The 13,126-nt window shown below is 44.9% G+C and overlaps 2 protein-coding genes across 14 annotated transcripts in view; one reads left to right on the top strand and one right to left on the bottom strand.

Annotated features, from left to right (window-relative positions):
• The window catches only part of LOC124294944, a 209,850-nt gene that overhangs the window by 8,440 nt on the left and 188,284 nt on the right, over positions 1 to 13,126 (bottom strand). For 6 of the 8 annotated variants that reach the window (XR_006904841.1, XR_006904842.1, XR_006904840.1 and 3 more), the window contains one exon: positions 5,065 to 5,323. The exons of 1 other annotated variant lie outside the window; for it this stretch is intronic. Coding sequence is in view for 1 of the 7 variants with exons in the window: in XM_046742601.1 (XP_046598557.1) it covers positions 5,214 to 5,323 (110 nt within the window). In the remaining 6 variants the exon portion in view is untranslated. Of the gene's footprint in view, positions 1 to 5,064; positions 5,324 to 13,126 lie in introns of those variants that run through there. One more of the 8 variants, XM_046742601.1, reaches the window with a different exon arrangement.
• Positions 1 to 13,126, top strand: part of LOC107221027 (teneurin-a) — a 504,979-nt gene that overhangs the window by 313,597 nt on the left and 178,256 nt on the right. The window lies entirely within an intron of this gene.

Raw genomic sequence — 13,126 nt, 5'->3', positions numbered from 1 at the left:
ATATGCAAAACAGGGAACTAAGCAAGCAAGGAACTGAATCGAGCGAACCGGTTCCCGTTCTTTGCCAAGTCGGTAGGCAGGTACGCAAGCGTATATGCGACGGGTAGGTAAACGGGGGCCACGCGTCGCTCCTTTCTAGTCCTACTGTAATTAATTCGTTTGATTTATATCACCAAAGGACCTGAATGCTAATTTCTATTTACTTATTAGCAGTGCATACGAAGTAGCTTGGTTATATTGTTTTCCTTTGCCTCGGTCACAGGGCAGCCCCCTTAGCGCGAGCCTTCCCCACCGATATCCAGCCCTGCGCCCTGCTCCACCCCAGATCAATAATTAAAAGGGCCAAAACGCATCTCGCCGATACGCAAAACCGCGGGAAGCGGCGAGGCCGTTTCGTTCACTACCTTTTTTTCCACGGGTTAAAATTATAATTTCTGGAAATCCGTACTGCAGCGTTCCGCCGAACCACGCCTGGGATTTTCACTGCTGAAAAATTTATCGTTGCAACCCTTTTGATTTACGCCGACTTTTCGCTTCAACATTCCCACGAATCGCGATTATCCGGCATATTTGCGAACGGAATAGCGGACGCGAAGGGTGGAAATGAGGGAGTCGGAGAGGCGTAGGTGTAAAGTCGATTAATTCCGGTACAACTGACTCCCGGGTGCGGAGGGGGTGTAACGGTTAATATCGCAAGGCAGATATCATCCCGGTCTGCGCAAACTGAACCCCCCGCAACGCTTCGCGTACAGTAATCTTCACCCACGTAAACTCACATATTACTAGCTTTATCTTCGCATTAACAGGCGGGCACTAAAAGTAAACACCCACCCGCTAGCTGGCACCAAAGTGCTGAGCCCAAAGAACGAACACGACGTTGAAGATCTCGCGCCCGGCTCTTACGATCCTCGCCAAATGCCTGCCCTAAATGAATTTTTTTTCTTTTTCTCCCCCTCGCAGTCAATGTCGAAGCTCTGCCCGCCTGATTAGGGATATTCTTTTTAATTCGCCAAATTTCCTCGGTACCGCGAGACGGGCAGGAGACGAATAAAATTTCTCTTTCCTGAACGCAAGAATATATAACTCGACATGTTGAGGAGATTCCGCAAGAACTTTGTACTTTTCTCTATCTTTTTCTTGCATGAAACATTATATTGCGAATAGGTAAACAGAGCTGGTGAATTCTGTAAAATTCATGCTCTACAGATCGCAAATAAGTATAGGTACACTGTAATATCCTCATCTAGTTTTAAAATATATACGAACGAAGAAACAAGTCCAGCAGCCATACAGTTGAAGTTTCAACTTTATCTCGCTACTGGAGCGAAGCGCCGGAGCACGTTGGGCAAAGTTTTCTCCGGCTAAAAACTAGATGTATAAGTATACTTGGCGTAAGTTTGTTGAAATGAAAATTCAATGCATGCATGCAGGCCAAGCCAGGTTCTTTATATCCGGGTTTCGTTTTCGCTCACGAAAACGGGTGATTTTCCAAGCGTCCGAGTGTTTTTTTGCTTTTTTGACGAGTTTTGCTGTTTTCGGCAAATTGCGCGGACAGTTGCCCTAGTTAATTAAAGTACGCCAACGAGCATTCCGGCATCAGCACCCCCCGGTGCGTCTTAATCTACTAAAGCTACCCTCATGCAAACAGCCTCGTACAGACCCTTCGCATTCTCTTTTCGATTCAACCTTTACCCAGCTTGATTTTTTCCGTACCATACCGAACCGTTTATAGGACTGTGCGGAGAAATTCAACGAAACGACGAGCGAAACATCGTCGCATTGTTCAAGCTTCCAAAACTTGTTCACGCCTTTTCGCAACTCGTTTTCGCACATGTTTACAAGCGATTGAATAATCCACGCGCGTCTCAGCTTCCGTACCGCCGTCCAAACTCCCTCAGCGAGAAGCGTAGATTGAAATACTTCCCCATTGACCATCGATCAATTATTCACCGGGAGCACTTAAGATCCGTCGAGAGTTGGCGTCTCCGCTTTTCCCCCCGCATCCCGTGTAACATCGAAAGCACACAGCATCCACGGAGAAAGCTGGCCGATTGGATCATCCCCCGAAACGAACCGCAACCACCCCCAAGACTTAATATCGGAGTAGGTTTACCTTGGGAGCGACGGCCGCGGTCCGTAGCTGACCATAAGGACCTGATCCTGATCCAGTCCTCCGTTTCCCGGCACCGCGTCGCGTCTCGTCGCTTCGAGTGTCGCATAACCGCGTACACGGCACGGAATAGCTGCGGGGGTGAAAAAGGGGTGGAAAGCGAGAGGAGCGGTTATATTGGTTCAAGCTCGGCGTACCTACTCAGCCCTCATGAATATGCCGTGGCAGGCGCGACGCGCTGGCGAACCTTTGGTCGATGCCGATGCCGATGGCGGGCCTTCATCCCCCGAACGGTACAACCCTTGAACTCGAATCTCGGCAAGATAAAGAGTGACCCTTGCCGTTGCTGCCCGACGCGACGCTCCTCGCAACGTTTGTGCACGTATGCCAAATTTTATCTACGGTTTGGCGAACGATCTTCCCCCAACGCCACCAGTTGGCATTACATGAGAGCGATATATAATGTATACGTATACGTATTTCTATACCTACTAAAAAAACTGCTCTACTTGGTTCCGTCGAACTTGACTCACCCGACGTACAATGAATATATTATGATTTTATCTAGCGTCGGTACGTCCTTTGCGCTGCCTCGCTGGAAATGTTGGCTAAAATTTGTCTTTATTTACTTGGTCGAAAGCTGTGTTTGTTCGTAATTTTGAAACAGGAAATTCAGGGATGCGCGTACGAGTACTTGTCATGTTATTACACCCGTATGTATTACAGCTTTTTGCCAATATTCATTCGAATACGAATTTCAACGGACGTATCGAAACTCGGTGAGAAAGACGAGGCTGTTTCTGCGGCCCCTCCTAAGTCCTGCGGTCGGGGGGGGGGGGGGGGGGGGGGGGGAAATAAGACGAGAGAGTGAGAGATGAAAAAATTATTTGAATTATTATTCACTCCAACAGCGTACAGCCCCTTCCCTTGAAGGGAGACAAATGGTTTCATCTCTGGTTACGAGCGTGTATTATGTACCCATGTATACATACCTGTTACATACATACAAGCACCCGAGAAAGAATTTGATCCGCAGAAATGTATGAGGTAGATACGCCTCTACTAATGAGCTAATTATCCGTAATGTCAAGTTCTCGAGGGGCTTCAAAGGGGAATAATAAGTCGGTCAGATTAACGCTTCTAGGGTTACGGTTCCGTGGAAACGCTTTTGAATTAAGGATGACTCGGGTTCGCCCCTGGGACTTCTCCTCGGGAATCTGGTACCGTTTCCAGTATATACGCCTATAACCGGTTGTTATATCAGCTGCCGAGCCTGCCCGCCATTATTATACGCTTACAAATAGATCATGAATAAATATATAATATACACAGGCGAAAGTTTCTTACCTTCTACGTTCGAGGTCGTCTTTCCTCTCTCCGTCTTTATTCCTGTACCTATACACAGTCCGATAGCGGGAAGAAACGGTATAAAAAAAAAATAAAATAAAAATAAAAAACAATACGCACACACAAGTTGACTAGGGGAAAAAAACGAATTTTCTTCAAATACGATCGGCCGATAGAGGAAAAGAGGAGCAGACGGGGAGCGGAGAACTCTCGGCAAAGAATCGCATTACAATTTCGAAGCTGTGGCGCGCGTCCAGCCGTGGGCCATCAACGATAGAACGCAAAACCCTGGTAGATTTTTTATTTTATTTTTTTTTTATTTTTCTTTTCCTCGTCTTTTCTCCCTTTTTTTCCTCCTCTTCTCTCTGCTTTTTTCCCCGTTGCTCTCGTCCTCCTTACGCGAAGCAGAACAGACCGTCTGGAACTCAATGAAAACTTGGCGAATTTTATTTGCCGAGGGTATAAGGATAGGCCGCGCCGTGCTTCTTTTCTCTCCTTTTCACTCATCCCTTCTCTTTTTCCTTTCGTCTATCAGCTCTTCGTTCGAATCAAATTTCACGTCGAAAACTCACGCGCCACGAGACCTTTCGACTCCTGGTTGGAAGGATCCTCCTCCTTTTTTGTCCCACTAGAATCTATACGATTGACTGGGTCAATTTCTTAGCACCATAAATGAAGAGGGTATCATCCCTCGTTTCACAGGACTCAATACTGTTACACAATTTTTTTTTTTTTTTTCCTTCAAATTTGTTCATTTTACTCGACACTGTATTCATTTTTCAAACATCGTATGCTGGATAAAAATGTGCTGTACAAAACCCCAAAGTTTTCGAATTCGGGCGTTTCGATCAATCGTTTCGAATCTTGAACCTTCGATAATTCGAACCTCATCCGATGTTCTCAGAATTCCAAAATATACGAGTAGAAGAAAATTGAAAATCCCGCGGCAATCGACGAGCCACGAGTTTGAAATGAAAGCTTAAAGTTACGGTGTAATTTAAGCGACTGCAAAAAATCACAATCACCGTTCATCCCTGATCGCGAGTCCTTCTCTTCGCCGGAAATGAACCTGTTGCCGATGGTAACCTCGCGACGATCCACCCCTATTTATCAGCCAAGTTACATGCACTCGCAGTCTTGCTTCGTGCGAAGGTTACACACCCTTACCTTACGTACCCGAGGCTGCGCCCAACTTCCGGCTATCTCGAGGCTTATACCTTACTCTCTCAGGTGGCGTATAGTCCCCGAAGTCCTTGTAATCCTCAATTAACGTTCCGCGCACCTTCGGCTAAAGCTAACTATCTATGAGCCCTGGTACCCACCCACCGTACCCCGCGTTTATACATCCTCGCACCATCGTCAACTTGTGCCAACTTTGATACACATATCACGGGATGCGCCACCGAGCCTGCAAGCCAGTGGAAGTTCACTGCGGAGCACGCGTCTTGTTTCAGTATTTTAGTCAAAAGTTCTAGCATTTATTCCATTCGTTTCGTATAACGTTGAGAAGTTCGGGACCAATGGAAATGCAGGATACTTGGGTAGAGAGATGCTTTCCCGTGTGCGGAGAAATAAACGCGGTTTTTTAAAAAAATCCAAATATTTTTATTACAAGGACTTCTTACAGCAGGTATTTGGTCGTAAACGGTACGATAGCGTGAATAGTAATTTTAAATCTTCTAAATTGGTCGTAATTACAAAGAATACGAATATGTTGTATGTACCTTCTGCCGTCAAACCTACGTTGAAATCTTACCTGACAATAGTGTATTATAAACGTGCGATCTCGGATGATGGATTTCTTCTTCTTCCTCGCCGTGAAGAGCAACGATATCGCTTCAATTGCGATATTATCGTAATTTTCGTCTGGAAATTAGGATACAAAATTGGATAAATATAATCAGACGCCATGAACCGAAGTGCGAATCGTTACTTGAGAATAATTATTGTAGTTACTCGAAGCATGCAAATGCCGGGATGGTTTCGCGGCCTCGTCGACGTCGACGACGACGACGACTAGGGGCTTCGATCGAACGACTTAATCCAATTTGTCATCGTTATACGGGGATAAATCGACTTTTCGAGATTACTCGCGTCAAGTCGGTACGATAATGAATCTAAACTTTGAGAATCCAATTCCTGATTCTTGTCTACAGATGTACACGAGAATATTTGATACTGTAAATTAACATTATTTATATACTTTCTTTTGAAAAGAATCGACGATGGCACACGCCTGCGGCAACTCTCACGTGTATAAATAATTATGTAAATGAGCGATGATAGTTCCACGATGTATGAAGGTACACGTACAAATAAAAGAAAAAGAGAAGCCAATGAAACACTGTTCTTTTCCCCGAATCGTAGTCTTTGATAAATAATTCATAACGCAAGATTTTGATTCCCTTTCGTGTTTCTTTTTCTTCCATTTTTCCTCATTATCTTTTTTTTCTTTTTTTTTTTTGACACGCAGGTACCTTGTATTTTCAAGGTGTCGTCGTCGAGGCTTGATATAGCGAGAGATGAAACGTGTGTATATATCTCGTCGTAATTACCCAAACTTTCTCATGCACAGCATTTAGTAGTGAATTTATCGTACCTCCGGCAGTGCATGCGTCCAGGACGACTTACGAGTCGGTCGGTGCGTCGATGTTCCACGCAAGTTCCGTATTTAAAACGTGTGCCCACTTTACCTTATAAACTAAACTCGCGAGCACGACATTCGGGACAAATCGATTCGACACGGCCGTGTCGGGAAAGGCGCGAACGGCCGTCATCGGTCAGAAAAGCTGCCTCTGTCGCTTCTCCGTAATTGAGGCCTGCTGCTTCCCCCCTCCTGCCCCTTTGCTTTTCCCTTTACCCGGTATCTCGATTAAAGACACGATCCGCCACGGGCGCGAAGCGGCGTCGTCGTGAATTCGAATTTTCGACGCCCGTCATCGCTTTGCGATCTCACGTGCGGAGCCGCAATGCGATCCCGGGGGTTTGACCGGGTTGAATCGTCCGGAAGAAGGGAAGGGTTGCGGTTTGTCGAACCAAAGTTCGACCTCAAAGTGGACTTTCCGGTTTCTCTCGCCGCGCCCCTTCGACCCGTCCGCAAGGGTTCCTAGTCCTTCTAAATAACAAACCCGTATGATGGACGTCGACCCGTTTTCACCCCCGCGGAGAAAACCGACGCGGCGACGCCGGAGAAATTCAACTCGAGCAAATAACTCCGCTAATTAACCGAATGTCGCCCGTATACCTATACAGGGTATATGCATACATGTATAGCCGATATTCCATTCGATCGACACGACACCTCAACTCCTGAAGCGATCCGAAACTTTACGGTTGTGTTAATCGATCGGAATTGTTTCCAAAAGACCGGATTAGGCATCGCGATCGTAATATTAATTTGAATTATTTTTACAACTGGTAAATCACTTGTTGCGTGGAAACTTCTCTTTGAATTTCGCATAGTCTGCAGGGGTTGATTTTAGACGAATAGAAAAAGCGGGCTCCAAATTTTTAGAAAGCTCTGGACACATCGGCGAATTGAAAAATCACGAAAACTTGTATTTTTATCTACGTTAAGTACACGATGCGATTCGGTTGAAAATAATTCATCATCCTCGATTCTACCTAGCATGAGGGAATATTATTTGTAAAAACTATACAACCGCATGAAATATCATCGAGCACAAATTCAATCCATCATTTGCGTGGAATTCGTTCGAGCAGTGAAACATCGTCGAAAATATGAGGTAAAAAATTTGCGACTGCACCGATGTCAACAAATTAATAGTCCGAACCTCGGTTGAAATTTGTAAAAACCGCACTAGCAAGACGACGTCGCAACGTACCGCTGTATCCATTTTTTAACGGTTTGCTTTACCTTCCATTCCACGGGTTCGGGATAGTGGAGGGTACTCTCGGGAGAGTATTTATCTCCGTGACAGAGAAGGATAAGAATATATCCCCATCGGGTCGCTGAGTGTGTGATACGGAAAGCTGGCAGGCGGCGGGCACCGCGTTTATTCCGGTTTGACAGCTAGTGGACAAATTGCTTTTTGAAAGCTGCCCACTCCCTCTCTCTGTCTCTCTCTCTCTCTCTCTCTCTCTCTCTCTCTCTCTCTCTTCTTCAGCTTCCCAATCGCCTTCTCCTTTTACCGAAGAAGAATTAACGATTCAAAATTCAACTTTAGGTATCGGCGATTGGTCCCCGCATGATCGTTGTAACGAGCGACTCCTTGGCGGGTCCTGCGTGAGGGGTGAAAAAAATAAAACTACCCAGTGAAAAATCGGGCAATGTAAACATCGTGACAGGGGTCCGCGCGCTGAGCGATGCGTTCTTAATCCGGATCGGGCCGCGGCCGCTCCTCCTCGGCGTACTTAATTATCGATCTGTTCCACTCGACTAATTATTTCTCCGTGGCCGATCCCTGGGAGCCGAGGATTCCTCGCCCCGTAGCAAATCGCCACGGTCGAGTTTCAGGGCGGAATCGGGATGATCCAGCAACCGCGGCCAGATGGTTACACGTGTGTACGCGCGGACGCCGATTACCCGCGGTGGGATTTTCCTCCCTCTAGGTATATAAATTTTAAACTCCGATGTAATCCCGTACCCCGTATCCCTGCATCTCCCATCTGCCGATCGCTCGATCCGCCGCACCCATCGCCGATCATCCTCGATCTCTCAACACCGCAGACGCCGTAACCTAGTCGCGAAAATATTCCTCGTCCTTTTGCGCATCCCTACGACGGCCCGCTTGCAGGCTATGCCGGGTTAAGTGACAATTTAGATGAGCTGATACGGGGAGAGGGGGTGTCGGGACGACTGCCGATCATCGATAACCATTCCGTAGGCTCTACGTCGGTTGGGATTTCGAGGTTATCGTTGAATGGCGATGTGGAGGAAAAGACATCGTGGAGATAAATGAAACGTTGTTGATCCCCACGTTGCTGAATGTTACGTATATTTGTAAGATTTTATAAGGAGTTGAGGAAGAATGATGGAGAGTCGAGACGGCAATGTGAATACTCGTCATTTTATTTATGCCTGGTATGTTTTACCAGGAGATTTTACTAGGAGAGACTATTTTTGTACTAGGAGTTTAACTTGATGTCCGAAAGGAAATTCTGGTCAGCTAGGAATGATAAATTATGATATGAATTACAAAGAAAAAAATTAATATCGGTAACTGCACTAGACTTGTGGTAAACGGAAATATAAATATGTGGTTACCAAAATCACATTCGTTGATTCTCCTACTGCGTTATGCGTTTTGATAGTACATCTGAGTAATAACATCAAACAAACAAGAACCGAGAAAACGATGATCGTATTTACGAGTAACGCGCCACTTTAATCGCGAATTATATCGAGTTGATCTTTGATATCGTTGGATTCAGTCAACGTAAAGAAGTTTATATTCGATCATATTACTGAATAAAGTTGACATCGCATACGATTCAACACTCAAGTACCTACGTATTTCAAGTACAGTCACGAACGAGTTCAGTGTTTCCTTTTTCTTTCTTTTTTTTTTTTTTGTCATTACAACTGTAGTAAATGAAGTATCTTCAATTTAGATGAATAAAAATTCGGTGGCAAATACTTCGCGTAGTTGGCTCAACGCCATGGCTTTGAATGAGTCAACCTTCACCCTTGACTCGTAAGTAAAATGATAATTTTCAAATAGTACAGCAGAGTCCCGAGTCAAATTTTTCCCAGGAGAAGGGGGCAAATTGTCCTGATTTGAAAGTATCCGAACGGAGACTACAGACCACGTTCTGTGAATATATTCGATTCGTTGTTCGTTATGTCCTGCGTATGTGTAGAATTACGAAAAATACGGGTGTGCTTCTGGCAAAAAAAAAAAAAAAAAACTTATAAAAAAAGCAGAAAAAAAGAGGGAGAGAGAGAAGAAATGATGGTTTGATTCAATGGTATCGAAATGAATTAAAAAAAACCAAATGTATTTCATGTTTTCATCACTTATTTGCCTGTGTTTTTCACTCTCTCTCTCTTTAATACACCTATATACGTACACGATATTCGAAACGAACCCCCCCCCACATCCCTCTCAACGTACTCACGCACCAAGTGTTTCAATCAAACGCACATATTGGCTTCGAGATGAAATCAAACCCACGCCCCCGCTTCGCTTTCTTTTCCAACGATATTGGTGAATCGCGATGACGCGTTCAATGAAAAGCAAAAAATATTTTTGATCCCACGTTTTCTCTTCGTTCGGGGATTTTTCACCCCTCTGAAAATTCTGTGAATCTTTTTCATTTTTCAATACAGGTACTCAAAAGAAAGAGAATAATTTATATTTAACAAAGCAAGGAAGAATGTCGCGGAGAATTTATAAGAATTAAAAATAAAATAAACGGTATTGTGTAACGATACAATCATCGGTATTTTTAACGTTAAATACTGAAACATTCCGCGTATATTTACGCGGTACAAAAAAAATTCTTCATCTCGTCTACCGTCAACTGCTAATTACACTTGAAACGTAGGTGCACTTTGAAGTCTAGTTACCGATGCCGGTTTTATTTTTATTTTTTTCCCTCCCCCACTTTTTCACCTCCCTGTTTGACGCCCCCTCACCACGTCATGCAAGGGTTGAGTGTAACACGGGCTATCCAATTTTTAGTATACTGTATACCCGTGTAACAGTATAAGGTATATACGCGGAGCGTGAGCTGAAAGCGGCGTAGACGGTAGTATTTTCGAGGGGAAACTAATTTTCCGCTCATTTTGTTAATTGTAACTTTAGGCACTTTGTATGATAACAAAAAAACATGCGATATAACGCCACCGAGTCATCTCGCAAAACCAGCTAATTACATTCAAAGAGTAGAACTTACTTGTACTTCTTAGGATCGTAAACCTATTACGGATAATTAGCTTGTCTTTGAGGATGAGGAAAAAAAACGAAGAGACAATCAAAGTTTGTCATTATTCATCACAAAATTATACACGTACGTGTTTGTTGGTTGTGGATAATGAAATGTAATCAAAAAATAGACCACCGACTAGTACGAACGTTTGTTAAAAAAAAAACTTGCGACCAAAAGATCCCCAAGTTTTTCGCACGCGAATAACAACTCGCGCAGTAGCTTTCTCGCGGCTTGAAGAGACGCGGCTAATCTTGATAATGCTGGAACTAGAAAACGGCTCGCAGAGCGACTCTCTCACCGTAACGCTTCGCGAATACGAAATGCTAAGAATCTGGCGTTTAAGCGTCATCCGCGGGTGCAACATGGCGGCAGGATCCGAAAGCCTCGGTGTGCTGGACGCAGGTCCATCCTTTCTGATCCTGCAGGAGCAGCAGCAGAAGCGTCGCGACGCGCGGTGCGGAACATTTTTTAATTAAACTTTGTCGCGATATAAAAGTCCGGCCGTACAAAGAACCTTTGTGCTGAAGGTATGGTATACAGCTTCACTCTCGGTACGAGGAGTAAGGCGGCTGAGATTTCATTTATTTTTACTCCGCGTTTTTAACACCGCTGAGAGTTAAATTGTTACAATAGACGCGGCGCGGCCGCCGCCACGTTGTAGAACAGTCATACTCCAACCTCGTTCAAATTCCACGCTCAACTCGCGTATTTTACAGACGGTGGGACGAAGACGGCATCACGCGGGCCGCGTCGTTAATCAGCGACCAATTGACGCAACCAATGATAACCTGAATGTGCGAAATTAACGGTGTATCGCAACACCGCGGCCGACCCGCGATTCCCCGATAATTGGACGTCGCGACGCTGCACATTATGTATATATATATACAAAACGCACCGTTTCACCCTGACAAAGGGTCAAATATACGCGTCTGCGAAGCTGTCGCGATATCGAAAATATTAAGGGGATGCTCTGGTCGATTTCGACGAACGACGTATATATATTTCCAAATATCTAAGTCCACGTGTATCAAACGCGGAAAAAGGGCTCGACGAACCGATTCTATGAGCGATTCGGAACAAAATCACTCCAACACGTTTTCAGAGTAGAATTCATGCCATTTCTTTATTTCTGCGTCAAAGGAAAACGCATCATATTATTCGAAATTGCGTATAGAATGGGACTGTTGAGCCATTTTTAGCGTTTGAGATACGTGGACTTCGATATTACGAGATATGTACGCCAACGTGGAAATCGATCGTCAGGGCATCCCATTGAGAACACGCCGAAAAATACTACACTTACACTTTTAAACCCACTTTTTGAATATTCGAACGCGATCGTGTACAAATATTCCAAACAGATGATAATCCGCGTGAATAACCGGAAAGAGCGCAGCGTTCGTTTTCTCGTTCCTTCTTTAATTTAAAAAAAATTTTTTTCCTCTTTTTCAACTCTGCTGTAATCTTGTCTCCGTAAGTTTTTAATTTCCATTAAAATGATATAAGGTTGTACTTGAAAATTGTTCGAGAGAAGAATTAATCTTCTAGCTTGCTCTTCAGACTCTTGTGTAGTCGGGCCGGGAAGATTAGAATGACATAAAAACCGTTTCAAGCTGCGCACATCGTCCATAGTTATAGGTATACGTTGGTACCCATAACCCAACCTCTGCCATATCAGGCACGATATTATAGTTACGGAAATGTCGTGCACATGCCTACACCCAAAAGACATTAGAGATTTGAGTGTGTGCCTCAGAATGTCGAGGTTCGGATGGGACGAGGGTTTAGGTGAGGAAGGGTGGCAGGGTGAGTCGGATGTCATCGTGCCATGCACGCGCCGACTCCTAGTACCCGATAAAACGGTCCATTTGTAGGATAAGGATCCTCACGCGAAAGGGAATTGATCATTCCGCCGCACGCGATCCCGACTAGCCTCGCAGTTCCGGCGGCGCAGATTTTGCCATCGTACCTCGGTCGAAAACGAATTTACTTTCTTTGATTGTATCTTTTCCTGGCCGCGTTTTTGGCACGAGAAAAAAAAAAGAAAAAATAAGAGAAACAACCGTTTGCAAAAAAACTTGCGAAAGGAAGAGAAAAGTTGAAAGCCGCGACGGCGGAGGTGAAAATTCCTGTTAGGGTGGGGGAGGGGGGGGGGGGGGTGTTAGACGTTTCTTCTTGTTTAATTTTTCTTTCATGCTAGCTGATTTTCCATCTCCCAACAAATTGTTACGTACGTGTGTATTTATGTTACCTACATTCGCGCATGCAGGGCTCGATGCCGGCGAAACTCGAGTCTCGGCATTCTACGGGAATCCGATCCTGCCGCTGCCTGGCGGTCCCGTGAAATTAAAGTTGCGTTGCATTTCAGAGTCTTGACGGCAATATTCTTCAATTATACATCGCGGGAAGAGAAGAGAGGCCGTATTAGTGGGGGTTGAATATTGCAAATAAGAGCTGCACCGCGATGTCGGCGAAAAAGACGAGCCGCCGCCTTTCATCCCGAAGCTCTGCGGAGTCTTCGAAGAATATCGCAGAAGCCGGTTGATGGGACTCGAAGATTGAGAGACCAAGGAAGGAACGGAAAGAGAAAGAAAAAGAGGCGAAAGAAAAGCACCGGCAGCTAGAGAACCTTGTCGAAAGGGGGAGGGAGAAGGGACTGTTCAACTTTGAGCCGAGCTTCGCGATATGAAAATCCAGCCGCAGTTTCCTTTGAGATTTCACCTGCACCCCGGACGTGTGCGATACGTTATATCGCTTCCACGTATTATTATA

Source organism: Neodiprion lecontei, chromosome 6, assembly GCF_021901455.1.
Source record: "Neodiprion lecontei isolate iyNeoLeco1 chromosome 6, iyNeoLeco1.1, whole genome shotgun sequence".
In the NCBI taxonomy this organism is placed as follows: Eukaryota; Metazoa; Arthropoda; class Insecta; order Hymenoptera; family Diprionidae; genus Neodiprion; species Neodiprion lecontei.
This window is presented reverse-complemented; position numbering and strand designations above follow the sequence as displayed.